Below are 24281 nucleotides of genomic sequence, written 5' to 3' on the forward strand. Positions count from 1 at the left end.
GGGGAGGACATTTGCCGCGGAAAAGTCAACACAGGGCATATTTGGGATTTTCTGTTTATATCTGCTGCATTGAGGCATCTGAGTGGCGTTGACACATGGTGAACTTATGACTAGATGGTGGCTACGACATAGCCAATACAGGAGAGACGAGCAGACCATGCGACATGATATCGCGGAACTATACAAAGGAAAAAGAAGGACAGGGAGTATTCAAGAGTTGAACGGCCAATAATAGGTTCAGGCTGCAAAGCTGGCCATTTTCAATCGGCCGCCTTTGGGTCTCAAAACTTTGGAGATATGAGGACCACATGCGAGTATGCATATCGCATGATATGAAGACACTGATGACCAGAGGATCTTAATGGAACATTGAGTGAATTCACGGTGACTATAACGTGTAAAAGCATTCTATATGAGCGACTTTTCGGTCTGATACATTGACTTTGTTGGATGGCTTATTGGACCCCGACTGAACATGTCAGCTTGGCCTGACTTGACTGATGATTTTATGCACAAATGCTGTGCATAAGATGGCAGAATAAATCCCAGACGGCTTGTAGTGACAAGGTCCGTACTGGGTAAGGGCAGTGGCTGTCTGTTTCTGTTGAGACGCACCTTCCTTCACTATCACACTCTTAAGACCAATCAGCAATAAAGCTGAATCATGGATTGCCCGACATTTGGTTGGTGGGGGCGCCGACCTCAGCCGCCATGACCAGCTCCTGATCTCTCACACTCGGATATTGGCCATCAAACGAGACATCTTTATGCTACTGTCTTTTCTGGTGTTTCTCGGGATAGATTTTGATTTTGCCTGTCCGCTGGGAGACACGCCGCAGAATATCCTCGAAGTCACTTGGCCTTCATGACTAGCCTTAGCCTGCGAATCAGAGCCACGATGGACCGTATCCCGGCTCATAGCACGCCTGATATTCTACATTGAACTCACTCTGCATGTCGGAATCCTTCAAGTCGCGTACCCTTGGCCAAAAAGACCACTTGAACCCCTTACAATAACAAGCCCTTCAGCCCAGAAGATCAGCCATGGCGGGCCAGCGAAAGGACATCGCCCGCAGGGCCAGCACGACTGGATCAGCTGGCAACACTGCCGTTAGTGGCTCAACTGGTGATGCAGCAGAAGTGCCGGGCCAGAGAGTCAAGAAGTGGGCCCCCAAGGTGCGAACGGGGTGTCTTACCTGTCGGTTGGTTTTATCAGATTTCCTACCCTGTTACGGTATTCGACATTCCTTTGTATCGTGCTCGGGCGCGGTGTAACCTATGTCGGTACTGAATTACCTTTGAAAGATGAGACTGACTGCTGTCGGGTGAGTTGTAGGGCTCGGCGTGTCAAGTGTGATGAAGGGAAGCCGGGGTGCCATCGATGTGTCTCTACCGGGAGAACATGCAAGGGCTATCAAGATGTTAGTCCCAAGACTGGGAAAAAGGATGGCGAAAGTTCAAGACGTCGATCTAGTCATGGCGTAAGGTCGTCACGGCCAAATATTGATCAAATTGTACCCGCTGGGTATGCCGACGACCGCAGCACATCCGATGGCTCTTACGGTTTCGACCGCAGTCTTTCTGCGACATCATCGATGAACCATGTGCGGGAACGGGAATCTTCGTCCGAGACACTCTCTACTGACCACCATTTATCGGATCTATTAGGCGGCTTGAAGGTTAACGAGCAGGGTATTGCACCATATTTGCGGCGGAAGCCACCGGGCGATGAGCATCAGGTGGACGAAGAAGAAGTAGACGATGACGACGACGACGACGACGAATCTGAGTATTTGAACTTGATTTTGCCAATGACAAAGCTTCCAGGGCACAGAGTTCGGATCCCCCCCCAGCTTATGCCCTTGGACAGCACTGCGCTTCAATATTTCGAACTCTACTTTGAACATGTTCATCCTTATGTTCCGGTCCTGGACAAGGTGGCTTTCTACCGACAATGGAATACTGACCCGGATTCTATATCTCCCTTAATTCTGGAGACTGTGTTTGCGATTGGAAGTCGGTTGGGCGAGGAAAACCCAAGAGTCAGCAACCACTGGCTGGCGCTGGCTTCAAAACACGCGGATGACTTCATGGATGTTCCTAGGCTGAGTACCCTTCAAGGCTTGCTGATCATGATCAAAGCTCGCGAAGGAGCTCCTAACCGTGGTTACTACTATCGTTCGTGGATGATGGTTGTCCAATGTGTCCGAATGGGTAAAGATCTCGGCTTGGACGAACACTATGAGAATCATGAATCCGGGGAATTTGACTCATGCAACTTAAGTCCTGCCGAATGTCAACTTCAAACAAGACTCTGGCAGGTGGTTTTTGTTTGTGAAACCATGATTGGAACCCCCCAGGGCCGCCGTGACTTGTCAGTCAACGTTGACACAGTCGATTTCAGCGAACCGTCGCCAAATACGGCAACCTCCAGCATTGCAGATGACTATGAAAGCGAGCATCGAGTGTCGAGAACCTTTGTCTACATGGCACGACTTGTACGGAACGTCCGTAAACTCAATGCCCTGTATTTGGGATTGAAGAAGAGGAAGAACTGGGGCATACAGCCTGAGTATTTATCATTTGAGAAGACGATGAAGTCCTTCCTGTCAAACCTCCCGCCGGATCTGACGATTGAATACCATGGAGATAGCACATCGCTGTCCTGGCTACCAAGTGCATTTCTTGGAAACCTACACTCATATTACTACCTCTCTATTATCTTGTTTCATAGAGGGGTACTCGGCTTTCTCGATCCCTCCGTGAATGGCTCGCTTTGGAAACGACATATGATGGTTTGCTACGACTCGGCACGGCATCTGTGCCGGCTGCAAGAGGCAACCAAGAAGGAATTTGGCCTTGTCGGGCTCCAGAGCATGCAGCGTGGATTCAGTTTCACTGTTTATGCCGGATTGTCCTGCGTAGTACTGCATTTGGTGGCGATTGTCTCTCCCGACCCGGACTTGAATAGCGATGCCCGCGAATATTTTGAGCGTCACATGAGAGTAATGGAGGAAGTTATGCAGGCGTGGCCCATGCCTGACTTGCAAAAGCAAATTGATGCCTTCAGGGAGGCATTTTCAGCCGATTTGAGTAAGCCTTTTGTGCTGAGACCAGAGTTTCCATATATTCGTCAGGGCAAAGAGCCATCAAAGCAATTGGAGCAGCCGCTCACAGAAATCACGGCAGAACCGGCGCATGTTGAGGGACCAACTCAGTTTGATCCATCCACGAGCCAACAACCACAACCCTCGCTTTTGGATATATCAGCCGGGGACGTTGGATCCAGCATCACAACACATCTCGACTCCCACAACATCCCGTTATCATCTCCATCAACACATCCGAATTGGAACCCAGCGCCCATTTTTAAAACGTGGAACTCATTCTTTGCTCCACCACCGCAAGCAAGACCTGTTCCTGTTCCGGCTGTCCCCCCACAGCCTCATCTCTCTAATACCATGAACAGCTATGCTGTTGCAAATGTGCCTTCAGGTCCAGAGGATTTTCCGCTGCCCGACACGCAGACTGTGGGGCCGTCTTCGCTTTTACCGAACTATGAGAAAACACCGCAGGTTGGGCAGCAACAGCATGTTGCGCAGCAGTATACTTCTACAGAGGTGATGGGGTTCATCACGCCTGGTATGTGGCAGGATTTGGTGGCGACTGTTTATGAAGAGGGGCAGACGCAGCATTTTTAGATGGGAGATTCACATATGGTGAAATTATTCCGTTCAGGGGTGGACGTTGCGTTGGTACATTGTGTGGATGGAGGTGGTATACCTGGTGTGAGAATACTGTGAAATTGCTGAGGGAGTGAACCTGGATATGATTACTCGGGAACAAACTTGAATAGTGTAATAGTCACCCACAGAATACAATCATGTTGATTGGCCAAATGACTTGACGACATTCACCTTGCAATCAGCCCAAAGTAGAGTGAGGCATGAATTATGCTACACCAACTATAAGTAAGTACCTAGGTAGCTACCCTGACATTTTGAACGCCTTTTCTGGCCCATGTTTGGCTATACGGGCTATACATTTGTACATTACAGACCTTGCTCGTCCAGATTCCCTGGTACACCGATCACAGGACTCACGCCGCAAAGCCTCTGCTTATTATACAAGTTTATTCACTTTCGAGCTCTCTTGCCAGTGAATGAGGAGCCCTATCCCCAACGTCCACCTTCCCTTTCAGCTTCGAGGCGACGCATGCGCTCTTCCTCGTCCCCGCCGTCACGGGCCTCGCCTCGCCGACTAGTTCTCCTGCCCTTACGGGTACTTTCTTCGCTGGGCCCGTCGTCGCGGCTTCGTTTCGAACCAGCTAGGGATGAGAGGCCAGCCATTCTCTGGGCTTCCTTGAGCAAGCGTTCGCGGTTGCGGGCTTCGCGCTCGAGAGTATGAGGGTCAACGGGGGTGCTGGACTTGCTGCCTTTGTCGCGGCTGGATTTGTCGCGGGTGCGTGAGCTGGACGCTCGTGCGGAGGTGTGGTCCGCGGGTGTTGATCGGCCGTCTGTTGAGGCTCTTCTGCTGGTGCTGCCGTGTCTGTGGTCTCTGTCCCTGCCTCTGTCCCTGTCTCTATCGCGGTCTCGGTCACGGTCCCTATCTCTGTGACGCTCTTTGCGATCCTTCTTGTCCCTGTCCCTGTCGCGGTCTCGATCGCGATCCCGGTCACGGCGATGTGAACTGTCGTGGTCTCTGTCTCGATGAGATCGATGACTTGATGACTTCTGACGGTCGTCGTCCCGAGTCTTGTCCTTGTCTCTACTCCTTTTGCTTTCGTAGTCTCTGTCTCTGTGACTACGGTGGCTAGCTCGCTTAGAGCCGTCCGGGGACGCAGATCGAGACCTTTCAGCATTTTTGCTGTCTTTGGAATAATACTGCTCGTCTTCATCGTAGTGTTTTCGGCCACTGCGATGCTTCTTCCGGCGATGAGAATCATCATAGTCGTCGTCGTTTACGGACTCTGAGCGTTGGCGTCTGCGTCGGTTCGAGCTTCTGTAGCTTCGACTCGCGCTTAAGCTCCTACTACGGCTTCTTTCGCTCCTTGGTGACCTTGAGCGTGATCGGTTACGGCTCCGAGGTTGGCTGTCAGCGTTCGATCTCTCACGTCCGTCGCGATCCTTGGACTGCTCCCTACTCTCTTGAACATCTTCACGAGTAGCATCTTGGTCCTGCTCACGGGCAGACGATTCACTGCGACCGCGCATTTCAGCCGCTGGACCAGATGGTGGTTGTGGCACAGTTGGCGACACCTGTGGGTGAGCATCATTGCCAACCTGGAAACCTCTGGCTCGCAAATGGTGAAGGCTGGTATTAGGCAGCCCTTGTCTCATAGCTTTGGGCCCAGTTGGGGCATTGATAGGCACATCTGGAGCTGACAAGACGGAACGAATGGCTCCCGGTCCGCCTTGACGGGCCATATCGCCAACGGCTTCATTACCTGGAGTGTCACGGGATGATGGCTCGCCAGGCTGAGCTTGTGATGCGGTAACATTTTCGCCATCGTGTGCGCCTAGATCCTCTGCTTGGGTCACATCTTGTTTATGATCCGTTTCGGGTCCGTTGGTGCCACTGGCTTCGTTCTCTCTCTCCCCTTGGCTGCCTTCGACCTGAGCCTGACCTGGGTGGTTATATCCACCTTGCTGTGAGTATTGTCCGTGGCCTTGGTCAAGGTGATTGGACATGTTGTTATACTGGTAGCCTCCTCGACCGTAGCCGCCGTAGTATCCACGGCCACGACCACGGCCGCGTCCGAAATTATTGCGGCGATAGTCATTGAACTGACCATAATTACCTTGATTGTAGCCTGTCTGGAATCCTGAGTTAAAGTTCCCAAAATCACCAGTGCCCATGCCGATACCATTTTGATTGTAATTATTCTGGTCGAAATTCCACGGCTGTGAGCCGTTCCAGTTATTATTATTGGCGCCTTGTCCAAATCCTCCTCCAAACCCGCCGCCCATGCCGTTCATGCCCATGCCTGAGAAGCCACCGTTCATGTACATGTTCTGCATCGCCATTGGGTCCATACCCATCCCCGGCATACCTTTAGCAGAATTCAGTTAGCAAGTTGATCCATAAAAAAAGACAGATCACTAGGCAGGAGTAAAAGTCATACCCATCATCGGGAAGTTGCCAAAGGTGTTCGAACCCATCCCGTTTTGCATGGCCATCATCATCTGCATCTGATTAAAGTCACCAGAGCCTGAAAACATCATGTTGGACATGCCGCCGTTCATTGATTCAGATCCGTAATTTTCTTGGTCATCACCAGCTTGCTCATCGCCTTCGTCTGCCTCATTTACGCCTTGATCTTCGTCCTGATCAGCACCTTCTCCTTCGGCGTCACCGCCTTCACGACGAACCAATTCGCCGGGACCGTCCCGCTTTGCCAACTCAGTGCTGTTGGATACATCGATCTTGTGAACTGTTAGTTCATTGCCTGGCGACAGCAGATAATCTTTGTCGGCTCGTACCTGTTCGTTTTGTTGCACGCTATCTGGTACCGAGTTTTCTACAGCCCTTGTAGCAGCCTCTCCTTCATGTGCTCCGCCATTGATGCCCTGATTCGGTGCTGGGACAACAGTGGCAGACTCGTCCCTGTCCCCAGCTGGTTGTATGGTCTCTGCTGCTACTGCGGGCGCGGGCTGTTTGGGCCGGCTAGCCTCCCTCTTCTTCTCAGCCGTTCGAATGAATACCTTGATGGTAGTCCTCAGAGACTTATTGGGGTTGCAATCTTCGGCCGAGAGAGGTGAGTGCTCGCAGACGGGGCAGGAAGATGGGAGGTTCGATTGACCTGATTGATGTGTTAGACCGCTTCTCCTTCATGAATGAACGCTTGACATGTCTAAAAGGCTTACATGTTTCGCAAATAGCTTGCTCACAACAGGGCAACCGAAACGCATTTACGGCCAGTTTGCCACAGATGGCACATCGCAACTTGATGGGAATGTCGTCGGGCGACAAGGAGCTACACGGCCCAGTTAGCGTTGTTGAGCTTGGTGACTTGACTCTGAAACCATCTCCATCATACCTTATAAGCTCGGCCTGAGCCTCAGAAATGGACGAAGCCATGTCGTCGACACCCAGGTTAAAAAATTCTACCTTGGCTGCATCGAGGAAAAAGCGAGATCGGAAGTCTCAAACGTGGTCGAGGTTCGTGATATAGGAGGAAAGGAGAACAGAAGAGAAGAGAATGAGTGGTATACGATGAACCACTTTTCGGTTGGCGACAGTCGCCGTGAACTACGGCTGTTCAATTCATAAAATTATTAGAGAAAAGTATAATGAAGATTTGCCCAGCGGTCTGTTTTCAGGTAGAGACACCTGCCTGTGAGGAGTTTTGACACGCTTCTTTGAGAAAAAAGTGGAGCCGCACTGCGCAGTCAAGAAGGAACTCACGTGATCATTGAGGACGACAATGGAACGTGGACTACGTCTTTAGTGGCGCTTGTCTAGGCTTAAAATGGAGACAGTACTGAGAATTGGATAGGATAGGTTCATTAGGAATGAGAGGATTGGGAGCTGGGAGTCTGATGTGGCAGTGTCTGGTTGCCAGGCTCGAGTTCTGCATCACAGCTTATCCCCGAGCACACAAGACAAAACCGTCGGTACCATGTCACTAGGTCTCTACTCCGTAGATGTGTGTATGACATTGGAGGTATGCAACAGCTGAGCTAAGAACAAGGTTAATGGAGAAACGCCCGCCTGATCCCTGCAACTCTTTTGCAGTTGACAACCTCGTCACCATCATCATTTCACAAAGTACGGAGTATCGAGGACCGAGTTGTAGTGTTTGTGAGAGATTTTCAGCGCGCAGTCAGCCTCCCTCCCCTTGCAGGCAGAGTGACGCTGTGATGAGGACGACTATGGTCAAATATCTAGATAGACAACGGCGTAGGATAAAAACAAAAGGACAAGAATGACCCCAGTACGTAAAGATAAAACGACAAAGTGACTCCGAATTGCACGCCTTTGCATCAGACAAAAAATCAAACTGCCAGTACAGAACAGAAAAAGGAAGCACAGCTTGAACATTCCCCCTGCATGCATCCATCAACCCAATGATATCCCTCAATGATTCATAAGGGCCCTGTTATGGCCCCTCTAACAAGCACACCCGTCCTTTGCACCAGCATCCCTCGGACCACCCAGGTTTACCCGTTGCTCCTCGCCGGCGCGGCTGGCAGTACCAGCGGCGCCGGGGCCTCTGGCTGACTTTAGAGAAGTTTCGGGAATGGCATTGGCGATGGCGGTGAAGACTTCCGTTACGTTATGACCCGTCTTTGCGCTAGTTTCGAAGAATAGCAGGCTTTCCTCCTCGGCATAGGCCTTGGCTTCTTCTGTAGACACCTTGCGAGCGTCGCCAGAATCCTCACCATCGTCGGCGCCTTCATTTTCTCCTGCAGAGTCGCTAGCCAGATCTAGCTTGTTTCCAACGAGGGCAATGACGATGCCGGGGGACGCTTGCCGTTGCAGCTCGGCGACCCAGTGCTTGGCTTTGATGAGAGACGTAGGCTTGGTCAGATCGTAGACGACAAGGGCGGCTTGTGCGTTTCGGTAGTACATGGGCGCAAGTGACGCGAAGCGCTCTTGACCTGCGGTATCCCAGATTTCGAATTTGATTGTGCGAGTAGGCAGATTACATTTTTGTGTCAAAAAGGCAGCTGTAGATGTGCGCATGCGTTAGCTGGCTATGGCTTCAGTCAAGTGGTTACGGAAATGACGGGTCAAGCTAACCTCCAATGGTGGGCTCCTTGTTCTCCTGGAAGTCGTTGTTGACGAATCGAAGGACCAACGAGGACTAAAACAACAATGAGGAATTAGTATGCGTGTCCCTCAGCGGTGAATTACGACGATAGAGGATGAAGGAGGAAGAGGCCGAGTGTGTGTACCTTGCCAACAGCAGCTTCTCCAAGAAGAACCAGCTTGACGCTGCTGCTCGGCTTGGGAGCATTCGCAGAATCGGCCATGGTTTCGCTGTTGGTCGAGATTACTTGTGAGATTTTCAAATGTCGAAGAATTGCAAAGAAGTGTTGGTGGACAGGTGTCAGTTCGACCAAATGAGAGGGAATCGACTAGGTGATGTCTGGGCAAAATCCGGTTGCCTTGAAGAGATGAGGTGGATTTGACGGAATGGCGTTTGGAGTCCAGTGGCGGGAAAATGGTTGCAGAGAATCGACCGGACTGGAGCGATGACGAGGTCAAGGTCAAGGTCCAGTCAGGACCGTCTCAAGTGGCCAACCAGACCAGACTGTGCTTGGCCTGATCTGGGTTCCAGCCTCAACCTAGCTGTGCTCCAGCTGTCCAGTGCATGTGTCTTTCCAGCGCCGCGCCTCCAGTGGCTTCAGCGTCTGCAAGCGGCCTGGTGCTCCCTGGCCTGGGACATGCGTCAGATTGATCAAATTATGCAGCCTGGCAGTCCAATAACTTGAGCCAAGGCCAGCACCCAGCCACAATCACAGCCACAGCCACTTGCACCAAGCAGTCTGACTTACTGGCGGGGCATCTCAATCCGGCATAAAGTTGTGCCTGGCCCGAACTAGCATTGAATGGTCATCCACCTAAACCTGCCCCCACCAACCCAACCCAGAACTCGGGCACTGGATCTGCAACGGCAGAAAAAGATTCACCGCCAAAAATTCTAGATGCTGGGTTCAAGGTCAAGCAACCCCAGCCGCTTATTCCTCTTGAATCTGTCCACGAACACTCTCCCGGCGAGTCGAGTCGGGAAAAAGTAGCCATTTACACACGAGACAGTAATACGCTTGAATAAGACCCAGTTGCGGAAATACTCCCTCAAACACCATCATGGCTCCGGGAGCATCCAAGAACCCGAAACCCCCAAAGCGCAACCTGCTAGATGACAGCGATTCCGATTCCGACGATGGGGGTGCTCAATTGGGCAAAGCCGACTTCAAAGTAAATGAAGAGTATGCTCGCCGCTTCGAATACAACAAAAAGCGCGAAGAGAGGCAAAAATGTGAGCAATTTATCGCCAAATCTCTGCATTATTGTTCCTTACCAAAACTAACATGTCAAAAGTGGAGGAAAAGTTCAAAGCCGATGGGAAGGGCCGTGGCGACGACCAAGATGGAGACGAATCGTCATCCTCAAATGAGACCGAAGACGAAGACGGCTTTCTAGCGACCGAAGATTTAGATGCCCAGATCTCGGCTACTCTCAGTGCTATCCGCAACAAGGACCCTCGACTGTACGACAAAGACTACAAGTTCATCAACCTCCCGGATGATGAAGCAGCAGGACAAAGGGAAAAGAAAGAGAAGCCCGTCTTTCTTCAGGACTATCACAGGGAGAAGCTTCTGCGTGGCGATGTAGGTGCCTCGGACGACGAAGAGGACACCGCTCCGCAAACCTACAACGAAGAGCAAGACGCCTTGAGGAAGAGTTTCGTTTCAGAGTTTAACATGGCCGGCGCCGCCGACGACTCTGACGACTCCGATGACGATGGCTTCATGAAGAAAAAGACACCAGCCAAGCCAGGGAAGACGGAGAGCGGGGTGAATCCTGCACGAGCTGCCATCATCAAAGTTTCTGAGCTAGACGTAACGAATGCTGAAAAAGACCCTGAAACCTACCTCTCCAACTTCATGTCTGCTAGAGCCTGGATTCCAGAGGAAGGTGGAAAGTGGAAAGCCTTTGAATCAGACGAAGGCGAAGACGATGCCGATCGCGCCGACGAATTCGAGCAGGCTTACAACCTGCGATTTGAGAATCCGGAAAAGAGCAACGAAGTTTTGCAATCCTACGCCCGTGACTTTGCCGCTGCTCGATCTGTGAGAAGAGAGGAAAAGTCCGGCAGAGCGCGTCAAAGAGAACTGGAAAAGCAGAAGAAAGAGGAGGAAAAGCGACAAAGGCGGGAAGACAAGGCTCGTCTACGAAAGCTCAAGCTCGAAGAAACGGAGGAGAAGCTTCGCAAGGTGAAGCAAGCAGCTGGTTCCGTTGGCAAGGAGTTGACTGAAAAGGAGTGGATGACGTTCCTTGACGACGCTTGGGAAAATGACAAATGGGAGGAGGAAATGCAGAAGCGATTTGGCGATGAGTACTACGCCATGGATGATGATGCTGTTGTGGGATCCGATGAAGATGGCGAGGAATCCAAGAAGAAGAAAAAGAACCCCAAGAAACCCAAGTGGGATGACGACATTGACATCAAGGATCTCATCCCAGACTTTGAAGACGAGGAACAAGCCAAGCCCGGCATCAGCCTCAGCGACGAAGAGGACGAAAATCAAGACGAGGATGCCCCTCCTTCCAAGAAGCGAAAGACATCAGAGCACAAACGCGCACGTCTCGAATCTCAAAGGGAAGCCCGCAAGCAGCGTTCCAAGCTCGAAGCCCTCGTCGACGCCAAGCTCGAGCTCACCAACCACGACCTCCTCAACTCCAACTCAGGAGCAGGTTTCCGATACCGCGAGACCTCGCCCCAGTCTTTCGGCCTAACAGCCCGTGATATCCTCCTCGCCCCCTCGGACAAGGACCTCAATGAATTTTTCGGCCTCAAGAAACTCGCATCCTTCAGGGATCCCGACAAAAAGCGTCGCGATAAGAAGCGCCTTGGAAAGAAGGCCCGTCTTAGGGAGTGGCGAAGAGGCACGTTCGGAAGGGAATTTGAACAGGAAGGCCCGACTTATGGGTTTGAGAGACTCATGGACGAGGATGTCCTTATGAAGGAGGCGCCGGAGAAGGCTCCCAAAGACGAGTCCAATGTATTGGGCGATGTTGGCGGCAGAAAAAAGAAGAGAAAGAGGTCAAAGGGTAAGAGCAAGAGTGTTGCTGTCGAAGCAGAGTAGGTTGTGCTCTTGAAATGTTTCTAAAATAAGGGTTGAGTGAAAGGCTGTATGTGTTAGGGAGGTGGCATGGCATATAGATCGGCGTAATGATACCATTTTATCGCATGAATTTCCAACATTACATCGCAGTGATTCACAATCGCATAGAAACTGGCCAGACTTGCTCATTCATTTGCATTATATTATATTCATCTTCGGGGCAGGGGGTATATTTGATCGAATAATATGCGCCATCGCACTCGGGATATACACAGCTTCAAACCAGACGCCAAACTAAATCCATATGTACATGCAGCCCTTTTGTTGACCCCGAACGACATTGTAGATGTCCCATCTAGACTCCGAGTCACAGCCCAATAGTAGAATCAACAAAAGACAAAAAAAGGTTATAAAATAATTCTTCGCTTCCGAGTCCTTGGGCCATACTGCTGTCGAAACTTGCTCACTCAGTTGCTCATATAGAGAGCACGAAACACAAATCTGATCCTACCCATTTGAGAGTGTTTTCCGAGTAATCATGCCGATCAAGGACATAGTAATGTCCATATCAAGACAGTAACACTCCCTTTTTCATTCCGTCAACCAAAAGGCCATGGAATCATGCCGCGATTTGCCCATATCCTCTATTGGGAGTATTCAGAATATTTGCTTTGGGCGATGCTTCCGTTCATAAACCAATAGAAACACGTCAAATCTTGCAAGCCACCGCGATTGTGACAGTAATGTTCAATGTGTGTTCAGCATTGTCGCGCGAGGTGGTCGGTAACATCAAACTGCAACCATGTAAGCAAGACTACAGCGTGTGTTGCAAGCCATTCATCGCATTAGGCATCATCGTCATACCATTGGTTCCAAACATGGAGCCGAATGGATCCATGCCAGTGTTACCGCCGACACCTCCATGGCCAGAAAGATTTGTTTCTTGTGACTCGGGTTGTTCCATGCCAACAAAGGGCATAAACCATCCCGTGGGAAGGTCGCTTCCGCTAAATGCGCTGAGCCCGTCAGCGCCAATCTGGCCTTGGTCGAGTGACTGCCGAGGCAGTCCTTGTCCACTGTTCATCTTCAAAGCACGCTGATCCGAGTTCATCATTTTGGGCTGACCCTTGACCTGCCAATTCGGCGCGCTCCCATCTAACATATTCTGCCCGGACGAGGATAACGAATACCCAAAAGCGCTTAGTTGCCCATCTAGGTTCTGTGATATATCGTGGGTTTGTTGCCCCATATTATTCATCTGAAGCATGTCCGAAGAAAAGAACGGGGACTGGCTGGTGCTTTGATGAGGAAACGGCGAAACCTGCACGGGACTCATTGGAGACATGGCAGTGTACGATTGTGCCTGAGCATGAGAAAGGCCAACTGGACTGAATGCTGTTGAGCTCGGCCCAGTCGTCTGGCACCCTAGCGACGTTGGGGGTTGTTGTTGTGAACCAGATATTTGGGTTTGAATCCGCGGAGGGCCACCAGTGTGTTTTCCCAGGGTCGCTTCGTTGGACTTGATGCTGTCTTGGCGGTTGGCGCTGGCGTCACTACCCTTCTTCGAGACCTGCTTGCGCTTATTGACAGGGCCCTGAGAAGCTGCTCTACCCTCTGTACTGGATGGGGAGGCCAGGCTGGTGAAAAAATCTTCAACCGATTGCAGCTCTGGCTTCTGCTCCAAGACTGCATCTTCGCCCTTTTCTCTCCTTCGCTGCGAGGTAGGTTCTACAACGTCGAAATCGCTAACCCCGTGAGGATATCGGTTGAACCAGTCCGAATACTGCAACACCGGCCAGGCAGTGGACCCTTGCGTGCTGACCTTGCCAGACCGAAATGCTTCCAAGGCATTTCTGTATTGCGTCCGGATGTTTTCCACCATCCAGTGGAACATACCCCAATATCGCATCGTCTTCCGTAAAAATTTGATGTTGATACCTGCATTCATCTCAGCAGTCGACTTGACCGTTGCATTGCTTGAGAATATCCCGAGAATGTGTATATTCGTTGCAGAAAAAGCACAGTAGCCTGCGAATGGAGCTGTCACACTACATTTAGCTAGTTCTGCATCTCGCAATATCTCGGAGATATGGTTGGCTGCGATCACCGTCTTGGCACTTGCTTGTGGCAGAAATTCTGGTGGTGCGTCCTTGCTGCCTGTGCTGCTTGCCCATGCAATAGCCGCCTTCTGCAAGAATAGCATGTTTTGCTGGATTGATAGATGCATCAGTAGAAACTGGCTGGCGGTTTTCTCAGTCGTATGCAAGTTCAAGTTGCTTGTAGAGTACTGTAGCGAATCTGGTAGGGAAAGGAGTAGGTCGTCTACTTGCTGTACCAGACTCGTGTAATCTGATCCCTCACTCCACAGAGGATATGGGTCCATCTCTTTCCCACCTTGATGGAAATATGCAACGATTCGGCCCCAAATGGCAATAGCACGAACTGTATACGCCGCGACGCCCATGTTATCCCTAGCCAGGGTCCTGTCGTCGCCATCTGGAGAGCCAGACAAAGGCGAGGACCCGTCAAGAGACTCTGTTTTCGCCGGCATATCTAGCTGAAAGTAGCTTTCCTTAACGGGTAGTTGAATTCTGATGGATTCTTCCTTGATGAACATTGGCCGATCAGAGCCGGAGGAGTTAAACCGATCCATCAAGAAGCATGCCCACATGATGCGCCGCCTGATTTCACGGTCAACAAAACTGAGTGGAGTTTTACTGCCTCGTCTGGATGGGTCGTATTCTAAATCTTTGTGGAGTTGAAGGGCGAATGCCATGCGAATTGCTTGACCACCCAATGCCCAGCTTCGCCCACCATGGCAGGTTCCGAACTCATGTAACCCTAGGATAAGGAGGCAAGTCAGGACAGTCATGTTTGGCCACTCGTACCGCCTTGTGCAGATATCTCGGGCACATGAGGCCCACTCCTCACCACGAAGGAATGGCCGTGTCGATGATCCAGTATTCGACTGCGGCGCGAAACGTGCAGCAACTGCACAGACAGAGAGAATTAGGACCGGAGGTAGCGTGTTGTTTCTGCAGACGTGGTGTCAGTATTAGTTCATTGGGCCATGCAACGATAATATCAGCTTGGAAGGCTTACTTTAACTTGCGCATGTAGCTTGGTTTGTGAAGCAGGTGATATGCTTGCCCATACACATTGTCAAAAAACACCTCCGCAAGATGTTCTTGGATCTCCTTCGGCGGAAGCGCATCGGCACCCTCCTGAAACAACAAGTTCTCATCGGACTCAACGTCTTCTTTAGATGGTGAGGCGTGATCAGCCCCTTCGCCGCCCCTGATCTTTGACGGTCCCTTTGCCCACGCTTCCAAGTCGGTACCAAATGCTTCATCAGCGCCACGCTTTTTGCAAGCTGGCTTGTTTCCTTGATTTGCCCCAGGAATTGATGGTTTGACTGTAGCCCGAGTAATGGATGAGGTGGTGTCTTGATCTGGTTTGGGGATAATTTTGATAATTCGGTCTTCCATACGCTTCAATCGCTTATCCAACATTGCCATGTAATCGGTCCGTGGTGCGGCTTTTCGAGTTGTGACTTTATACACGCAGGGAATGCGTGACCTTAGGCAATGCTTGCAAGCAGGCTTTTCTCCAGAACATCGGATCTTCTTGCGTCGACAGGCAATACACGCGAGAGGAAGACGCTTACGATCCTTCCCAGCCTTCGTCTTCAGCTCACTCCAGGCTGGCGGGTGTCCAGTTTTATCGTCCTTGTTCTTGCCACCCAGGTCTGTACCATCAGCTCGGTGGTTCCCTGGTAAGCCAAATTCATCAGTGCCAGCATCGTCGAAAGAATGATCGATTGGCGAATTTCGGTCACGTATCCCATCCTCCGTCGCATCCAAACCTGTCCTTTGATCAATTTGCTCGGGGACAAAGTTTGCCCCGGGTATGCCGGACACGGCTGACATGGCGTGCACGACGGGCGGCCCGGTGCTACTTAGCCTCTGGTGATGTGAGAAATCTGTGCTCTGCTGATTTCCAAAGCCAACTTCCGACATGCCCATCATCTGGCCCTCCTCTGACAAGTTGCCGAAAGGAAAGGCAAATTCCGGGTATGACGATCCGTCCATGATGGCAGGCGAGCCGCCGTTCAAGGACACAGCGTTTTGCTGGTGATACATGCGGTGCAACGACGCAGCGGGGTCAAGGAGTGGTTGTTGAACATGCTGATTTTGATGCGGGTTGATGCGATGCTGGCCGCCGGACATGATTTCGCTAGCTCCTTGATACGCAAGCCGCGGAACGGCTCCGACTTACGTATAATCAGGCAAATGTAAACCCAGACCCTCAACTGACGATGTAGCCTCTCTTGTAGGCGAGGATAACGATCGCACGAAACGAGCTATTTGAACCAAAGCTGCCCGGCAGCGCCTCCGATGTTTGCAGGCTCAACGGGCATAGCCTGGGCCGTGGAGCCCGGCAGGTTCGCAAACGAGGTTACTCGTTGTGATGTTGGTACAATCAGTTGAGTGCGCCTACGACGGTCGACGCGATGGGAAGGAATATCTCCACGACAAGACAGAACCGGCCGGATGAGTTGACGATCCAGAAGAAGGAAGCTGCATGTAGAAAAGAGGGAAGCTTGTTCTATGCACTGAGGGTTGAAGAGTCGAAGGTCAATGGCGGAAGTACCAATTTAAGACATTGAGGGGACTGACAAGGACCAGACCGGTATAGAGCAAGCCACGGTTATGGACACTGCCATGGCCATGACCACAAAACATGGGAACCGGAGACCAGAGGCGGCTGCAGACTAGAGGCTGGAGAATGCAGAAAGCCCAGCGGACAAGTGCAGGAGCAATGACCAGCAGCAAGGCCCAGTAGGGCTAAAAGACTGTGCTTGACCAAAACCTGGCCAGGGCTTAACAAGACGCCATGCAATGCTGGTTGGAAAGTCAAGGGCCTATCGACAGACATATCCTGGGGCGTCTTGGGGATCTTGCTAGGCTGATTTTGGTGTAGCGGGCGGTTGGTGGTGGGACTGCACCCAAGCTGCTGGGGACCCATGGAGACGCCACAGAGGGTGGGTAAGTTGTTCGGTTGTCTGAGAGGATGGGGGTGGGTGTCATGTCCACCTGGTCTGGTCTGGTTCAACGCCGTTCGAGGAGCCGACAAGGCGTGCAGGCTGGAGTTGCATCTTGAAGCACAGTATGGCTCGACCAAGTAAGCTGGTAGTCATGGCAGGTCTGGATCGGGTGGCGACGCCAATTTCCAGGCGGCTGATTATTTTTGGTGTCAGTGTTGCATCGCCTGCATCAGTGAGCAGTGTCTCCAGACTGGCCTTGCTGGATGCTCTGGAATCTCGTGCTAATTTTCTCCAACAGATGTCCCCGCATGGTCGCCGTCTTGTTGAGTCTTCCACCCTTGCGGCCTTGCTCCTGGAAGTTTGGCCCCAAAGCACCCCCGTCATTTCCCTAGCACGGGGGCACCATCGGCGTTCTTGAGAGTGCTGGGTGATACGAAGTCACCACCGTGCTTCGTCATTTGGGTCAATTGTCCGGAATTGACAACAGTAGCGGACGAGTGACGAAACCGAATCTTGTGCATCTGGAACTGGTTTGCGGTGTTTTACCATATCAGAGGTTATGGCCCAGTGCCAAACATGAGGGTTGGATTCGAATTTACGGAGTATGTGGAAGAGAGTTGTGTTGCGGTTTGGCCATCCCAGCCCATCATAGACTGCCGGAAGTGAATGGTTCAGGGTCTGTGATATGCCTCCTGCGTGACGACTTGCTGAAAGTGGACACAAGAATGGCGTTCTAAGAGCTAAACGCGATAACTTTCGGTAAGACCTGTGCCATATGCAATATGCGCATAATGAGCGAAGCATGCAGGATTCCCAGCAGTACGGCGTCCGGTTGAAGGCTTCATATTCACCGGAGAGCACGGGGTGTACCAGTGTTTCGTGGGTTGGGGGACCTGTTCCAGCCCGACGGCAAAAGGCTTTGGGCTCCACATACTCCCGGCCTTCTCCATGGGAGAGATGTAGCTGTGCCATATTTCGTTGGCCAGGAACTCGGTATGTGAAGCTATGAACCAGCAGCATCTGACTGGCCAACTTTTTATGCCCAGTGGTGGCATTGCAACCTAGGGGGCTTTGGAAGCACAGTAGAAGAGATGACAAGAAGTGAGGTCTCCAGCTGTCATCCAACCCAACATTCCAGAGGTGCTCTGGCGAGTATTGAGATAAGGATTGGGATGGAGAGAGAGGCAGAGAGAAATGTTTACCGTTTCGTGATAATGTGCTGAGTCATGCTATCCTTTGTAAGGGCCGAGGGCTGGTTGGGTGATACGTGGTTCGCTCGCACATATAGGAATTCGCCAAAGCTAATTTGTGTAATATTGGGACTCCGTTTACGCGCTGATATTGTTGAAATAGCCTCGAACTGAATGACCGAAGATATGCCTGCAAGACGCAAAACCTTTTTGAAAGTCTCACCAGGCCATCTGCGATTACCAATGCGGCAACTCAGGTACTGGTACGTTTTGGGTACCTAGGTAGTTTGATAGTGCTCTGTGCCACCCCTGCCCACGGCCAAGCTGTGAGAGCTTGCGTTGAGTTCGTAGATGATAAATGTCACCTACGGTCCTTGTAGCACTATTTTGATGGAGTTGGCTGATGATTTGCGTTTGGCGTCTATCCCAATTCGGCCGCAGGATCTCTACAGATTTTTGTGCCAGGGTTGAGTGCTCTGGTGTCCAATTGGTGAGCCTTGTTAACCATCTCGGTGCAGCCAATCTGTTCTGCATAGTTGTCCATGCAGCCATGACTAGCTCTTATTTGATGGCTGTCGAAATGCTGCAGTTGGTGGCGGAACTAGCGGTGATTGCCTTGATGCGGACGATTGTCCATTCAAGGACGACGTGCTGCTCCGAAGTCTCTATTCTGATTTGCTGAAGATCAACGGCTCCGACGAGGACCAGGTGTTATATGGGTGTGGCGGTCGATGCTAGGTGCTTGAGTGTGCTGTAGCTGTTCTATTACTTTGACGCCGCAAAATATCTGAGAGTCCCAGTGCTTGTAAACTGGGGAGGTCCACATGTCCGTTCTGCCCCAAATTCGGAAAAGAGTCTCTAAGAGCGGTTGCTTGAGAAGGCGCAGGTCATAAAGAACGCCAGAATAAATCCCCAGGTGGCATTTTCTCGGAATGCGAAGAGATGATGCATAAATGTCCTTTTCATTGATGGGGAGAGATGTTATAGAGCATGTCAATCTTGCTCGTGCAGCTGTAGGGAAGGAGCCACCGAGTTCGCGAGCACTGTCTGGTATGAGCACCTACCCGGTCCTGCCAGTACCTGATGCAAACAAACGCCAAGCCTCATTTGGAGGTTGGAGTCAGGTTCGAACAGATCCTTGGACTTATCCAGATCTCTGTTCCCACTTTCTCACCTTGATGCCCAACGTACTATTTCGCCTTTGAGGGCTTGATACTGGCCAAGACAAGACCAGCTGTTCATCTTCTACACAGGTCTGCCAATCCACCAGTTCGATGGCTTCAAATGAGGCAGTAGAACGCAAGATTTTGGGCCACAGCCATATGACTGAATAAGAACTAGGGTAATATTCTCGATTTTCACCTGCCTCTCCAATGACAATGGATGATGGGCCTTGGCAAACTGGCAAACTCGACATGCAGCATTGTTGCTGATGTTCATACCCAGTACACATTGAGCGTACTGGTAATCATCACAGGTTATTGAAAACGCATGACTCCCGCTTGTGAACTGCTACGAAGTTCCATTGTTTCCGTCGACTGACGGCATATCTTTGATAGAGTCACGCAATTATCGTAACCTCTCAATCACTCGCAACGGCGGCGGCCTCAAAAATTGAGATATGTAAAACTACCTAGGTAGTGGGATAAACTGGCGAAGGAGCCACCTTGAGCTTGCTTCACATCCTGCTGGTTTCCTACTTCACCAGCATGAGCGCACCTGGGTTGCCCGACATGGTGCTTCACGGCCAAACCCACTTCACTGGCAGCTGACGTGATGAGGCAAGTGTGCCGAGGACGAGAGGTTTCAAGGTTCAATGGCCACACCAGTTGAGCCAACACCACAGAGCTGTTTTGGTGGTCCAGAACGTAACGACCCGCTGCGGTTTTCATTTGGTGGCAGCTCACTCTGCTTGACTCTTGTTCTGCGTCCAGAACGCTTGGGTACAGCAGGAGGGTACTTACCGGTGTGGCGATGGCAATTGTCTGGTCTGATCCTGATTGCGTCGTCCAACACCTTCAGGTCAACTGTCAATGGATGCGGCAAGGACAAAGATTCGACGTAATGGATTAAGATAGAGCATCAATGAGGCACCGTATCCAGGGCCAGGGTACAGGGTGCGAAAAAGGGATGAATGATACCAGTTGACCACACCAACCATTGCTACATAGTCTGTTTGGAGCTCCGTGTCACAGCAGACAGAGCAGCGTGGTGGAGGACCAGCCTTTACGGAACCATATGGCACTGATGCAGCAACAACAATGCACTCCACGAGATGGGATACTGGATACCCCTGTGTTGAGGGGCTAAAGGAACCCTTGCTTCTGACCACTACTTGGTGTTCAGAGCCTACTTGGCGCAACTCTGCGAGCTCTTCACCGATAACATACCAAGCGGGGCCGGCCCAATAATTGCGAAAGCTAGAAGTACTTTGACATTATTACTCCATAGTGTTCCAATGGGTCAGACTAAGACCGGTGCCGCGAACAGGATACGAAATACCGTTTCGTAGTGTGGACTCGAAATTTAACCTCATTGACACCTGGGCGTCGGCTGACACATGACTTGACAGCTATATTTGTGGATATCAAGGGATGTTGGACATGTTTTGAGCCTTATAAATGGTATTAGTGACCTCGACAAGGCACATGGGCGCAGCCAGAACGGTCGGGCGGCTCAAAGATGCATCTGCCAGGTCGTCCCACCTCAACGAGTCCGGTGGATGGCGAGAATCTGAGTAATGGTCTGCTTGGACGCTCGATTTGGCTTGATGCACAGAGCACAACCACGCCCACCTTCTATGTGTTTTGGACCACCACTGACACAAACGTCAGGTATTCAACCTAGCAAAAGCAACGCCACCGTGGCTGGCTCGTGGACCAATTGTGCACTAGCTTTCGCCAAACCGAAACATCATTGAAGCGATGTGACCCTACTCAATCCGTTCAGAGTGCAACCAACCAGGTTGCCACGCTCATGGTGATGGGTTGGGCACCTTGCAACAAAATGGGCAATCGCGCCAATCTGGGGTAGTGAATGAGAGGGCAATAAAAACAGGGTGCGTAGCAAATGGAGATTTCGCCAGCTCTGCAACCTGGCACTGGATGACATTTTGTGTAGGCCATGCATTAGAGATCGCGTACTCCACGACTAATGACAGCATGTCACCGTAACCATGCTCTATCTGTCATTCTTCGGTGACGGGACAAACAAACAGTATTGACTTTGGTCATCCCAAATACAGTATGGCGATGGATGCTTGTTATTCGAGTGTTGCACGTCGAATATCAATTATGCAACCTCAGGACAGTCCTGGGTAAGAGACGAAAAAGCGTACATATGGCCCGTACTTTGGGATTGCCAAGGGGAAGCATATTTTGACGAGCACTCTATTATTCAGGCAGGGGCGGATTTCACGTAGAGTTCCACCATTCCGAGCATCAACCTGGGAGGGTATGTGCCGATGGTCTTCTAAGCTTGCATGGCAAAACTGAACCTCATCAGGCACATTTACCAGAGACGGAGTATCCTGACGAGAGCGAAGGGTTATACAATGCAACAACGGCATTTTAGTACACAGCAAAATAAGGGACATTAGAGGCCCCGAGAGTTAAACACATGCCTTGAACAAGTCATGTCCATCCTTGCTGTCTGTTGGCATCATTACTGGGCGATCTGACCAAGGCTGCTCTATTGCCAAGCTGCCACTCCTCTAGAGCCTGGACTCAACACAGCAACAATATAGAACAAAGGCAACGATGATGGCCATTGCGATGGAGAGGCTCGGAAGATTTCCGCACCTGGATTGTTGGACAATTGTTTCACCTGAGCGTGCGAGGCTCCAATGCCTGGCCATGAGGAAGCGATCTTGTAAGTGTGTGACCTTTGCTTCTTATTCTGGACGGCAATTTTGCCATAGTTTGAACCAAGGCAGTTACAGCATAAAACCGTCGTCATCCATACAAAGAATATTGGCGGGAAGCTGCAGCCTCCACTAGCTAAATCCACGAAGTCGATGAACGGAATGGAGACACCAAACTAGAGAAGCAAGCGGCCTAAAATAGTTAGTCTGGTCTTGTGGAACACCGACTACCTGTTCTGGTACTGACAATACCACCTCCTGTCAATTCGACTCTGATGTGTTGACGGCTGTAACGGCCCGGACGAAGCCGTAGGATTTGACCGTTAATATGGAATAGCAAGGAATATGTGAGGAACAAATGTTTGTCCCTCGTAGACTCTCTTGCAATGGATGACGAGACGCGGCAGCTTGGGTTGTCTGGACCACCGATTATAGCTGTTTTGCTGCGTAAGTGTCTTACAGCGTGATCTGGTTTATGTGTTTGGTTTTGACCGCACGAAGCAATCATTGCATCTCGCAGAGATAGATTCGCCGCGTCTTCGAATTGCTTATTGGTTCATGTGTCCACCAAAAGTGTTCAAAGGGCAAGGAAGCTCAAGAACCTATGCAGATGGTCCTCGGCATATTCACCTTGGCTTGCACATCGTTACCTAAGTGCGTGCGCCTTTGACAAGGTACTATTGGGCAACTACATTCGCCATCGCGATCAGAATTCGCATAACTCCTGTACAAGTAATTCATGCGGCGGAAAACTCTTCGTATCGCCATCTGATCAGGCAGAATTCCCCTTTTCTCTCGGCAATGCGCGCAAAACTGTGATACGTCCACCAGCGCAATATAACCAGGACGGTCAACATGTCACCTAACATCAACCATAGGCTATGGCTTGTGGACACGGAACATCGCTCGGACTGCATGTATTTGCTCCATAATTCCAGCAGCGTTGCAATTTACAACAGCAATCTGCTCTTCATTATCATCCCGTGTTTTGAATTGCTGCCAAGTCTCAGTCGGCCATTTTGGGATGGCGGGAGTTGTCTGAAGCCAGGCGCCTTGCCCAACGAACGACTCGTGCAAATAAAAGATGGGAAAGGCTGTTCGGGCCAAGGAACTGTCCTGTGGGAAGACGAATGAAGTCGAGCAGACCCCTGCATCGACACCGTCATTCTGCAGCCTTGCGATTGCTCACTGGCGTCCGGTCTTTCCTCAGGAACTACCAATACTTGGAATGACCTCTATTGTTCTGTTTTCGGAGTATCAAGCCACGCGCCTTTCCGGTCACTGAGCGTGAAGAGTTGGTGCATGGTAATGGTCACCGTCATATCCATATGCCTGATCTTTATAACGATTAAATTAAATGTTTAATGAAGAGCTTCGTCTTTCGTGAGCCATGGGTAAGTGCTTCAACGTCAAGTTTTTCATCGATGACAAAGAGAAGACTGGTTTATGGTGGCGCGTCTGTGTTTTAACATCTCGCTTGCAGACTAATCCCGAGAATCATTTCACCAACTTACGCCACACAGACCCGATTCAGAAAAATCCTTTTCGAGTTGTCATGGACACCACCGCTTTTCTAGAAGAAAGACCGTGCGCCGTGGCTTGTTCCAGAGCGTTTTTGGACGACTATCCTTGAGAAAGGCTTGAACCCGCTTCACCATCACCGACTGAAGCGGGATCCCCGTTTCCGTGGTTCACCTGGAAGCACTGCCAACACATTTCCTGGAATTGATTGATACCGCCCTTTTCGCCGAGAGTGGACCTTCTCTGAACTTAGCGGATGTCAAGGCCAGGCTCAGGACTGGCCATGCACTACGGAGTAATAAACTGCAGATACCACATTTTGGTGGCCCAAACACAAGGCTTTTGGCGACTCAACCACGACACCTGGAAGCTTGAAATGAATCACACTGTTTGATCCGTATGGAGTAAGTTTTGTAACATCGACCTACTAAGTGATTGGCTGAGCCACAGGTGGACTTCATTTGTAATGTCAAACGACAGTTGTGCTTATACACCCATTATACTAAATTTGGTAGGAGCGGGATCTACTCATGATGATGCTTCCTCAGGCATTATTGCTTGTTTCATACGGCACTATCTACAACAACGTCTCATTTATGGACAGAGTTCAGACATCGGCACGAGCAATCAAAATGGTCACATGGTTCCTAATTTCAATAAAACTTTGATGAAGCAAGGTGCGTTGGCACCATACCTGGAACTCCTTCCCCGGCACACTTATTTCGCTTTTTTGAAGCCTCCGCTCAAAAATACAGTTACACGTCAATGGAGCGCGGCAAACCTTTATTCGCAATGCAAGGCCCGAGGGATAGTTGGGTGCAACGTGAAGATTTGGTATGATCTGTTTCGCCAGGGCAGAAATT

General features: G+C 50.7%; 7 protein-coding genes across 7 annotated transcripts; 4 read left to right on the forward strand and 3 right to left on the reverse strand.

The window, feature by feature from the left end:
• Positions 1-1044: 1044 nt before the first annotated feature.
• On the forward strand, positions 1045-3701 carry VFPPC_04324 (fungal transcriptional regulatory protein; the record flags this gene model as incomplete). Its single annotated transcript, XM_018283696.1, has 2 exons — positions 1045-1202; positions 1337-3701. The coding sequence occupies 2 exons, from the start codon at positions 1045-1047 to the stop codon at positions 3699-3701; spliced, it is 2523 nt and encodes an 840-aa protein (XP_018144860.1).
• Positions 3702-4172: 471 nt separating this feature from the next.
• On the reverse strand, positions 4173-7080 carry VFPPC_04325 (pre-mRNA-splicing factor 38B; the record flags this gene model as incomplete). Its single annotated transcript, XM_018283697.1, has 5 exons — positions 4173-6052; positions 6125-6425; positions 6483-6802; positions 6867-6976; positions 7040-7080. 5 exons carry the CDS (start codon positions 7078-7080, stop codon positions 4173-4175), a joined length of 2652 nt encoding a protein of 883 aa, XP_018144861.1.
• Positions 7081-8112: 1032 nt separating this feature from the next.
• Positions 8113-8978, reverse strand: VFPPC_04326 (rab5-like GTPase; the record flags this gene model as incomplete). The annotated part of the gene is made up of 3 exons (XM_018283698.1): positions 8113-8672; positions 8746-8809; positions 8901-8978. 3 exons carry the CDS (start codon positions 8976-8978, stop codon positions 8113-8115), a joined length of 702 nt encoding a protein of 233 aa, XP_018144862.1.
• Positions 8979-9816: 838 nt separating this feature from the next.
• Positions 9817-11819, forward strand: VFPPC_04327 (ribosome biogenesis protein Kri1; the record flags this gene model as incomplete). Its single annotated transcript, XM_018283699.1, has 2 exons — positions 9817-9988; positions 10051-11819. The coding sequence occupies 2 exons, from the start codon at positions 9817-9819 to the stop codon at positions 11817-11819; spliced, it is 1941 nt and encodes a 646-aa protein (XP_018144863.1).
• A 793-nt stretch (positions 11820-12612) lies between these two features.
• Positions 12613-16027, reverse strand: VFPPC_04328 (C6 transcription factor; the record flags this gene model as incomplete). The annotated part of the gene is made up of 2 exons (XM_018283700.2): positions 12613-14833; positions 14901-16027. 2 exons carry the CDS (start codon positions 16025-16027, stop codon positions 12613-12615), a joined length of 3348 nt encoding a protein of 1115 aa, XP_018144864.2.
• Positions 16028-23287: 7260 nt separating this feature from the next.
• On the forward strand, positions 23288-23530 carry VFPPC_15764 (hypothetical protein; the record flags this gene model as incomplete). The annotated part of the gene is made up of 1 exon (XM_018293517.1): positions 23288-23530. The coding sequence occupies one exon, from the start codon at positions 23288-23290 to the stop codon at positions 23528-23530; it is 243 nt and encodes an 80-aa protein (XP_018144866.1).
• A 354-nt stretch (positions 23531-23884) lies between these two features.
• Positions 23885-24258, forward strand: VFPPC_04330 (hypothetical protein; the record flags this gene model as incomplete). Its single annotated transcript, XM_018283702.1, has 2 exons — positions 23885-24090; positions 24174-24258. 2 exons carry the CDS (start codon positions 23885-23887, stop codon positions 24256-24258), a joined length of 291 nt encoding a protein of 96 aa, XP_018144867.1.
• Positions 24259-24281: the final 23 nt, after the last annotated feature.

This window comes from Pochonia chlamydosporia, chromosome 3, assembly GCF_001653235.2.
Source record: "Pochonia chlamydosporia 170 chromosome 3, whole genome shotgun sequence".
NCBI lineage: Eukaryota > Fungi > Ascomycota > Sordariomycetes > Hypocreales > Clavicipitaceae > Pochonia > Pochonia chlamydosporia.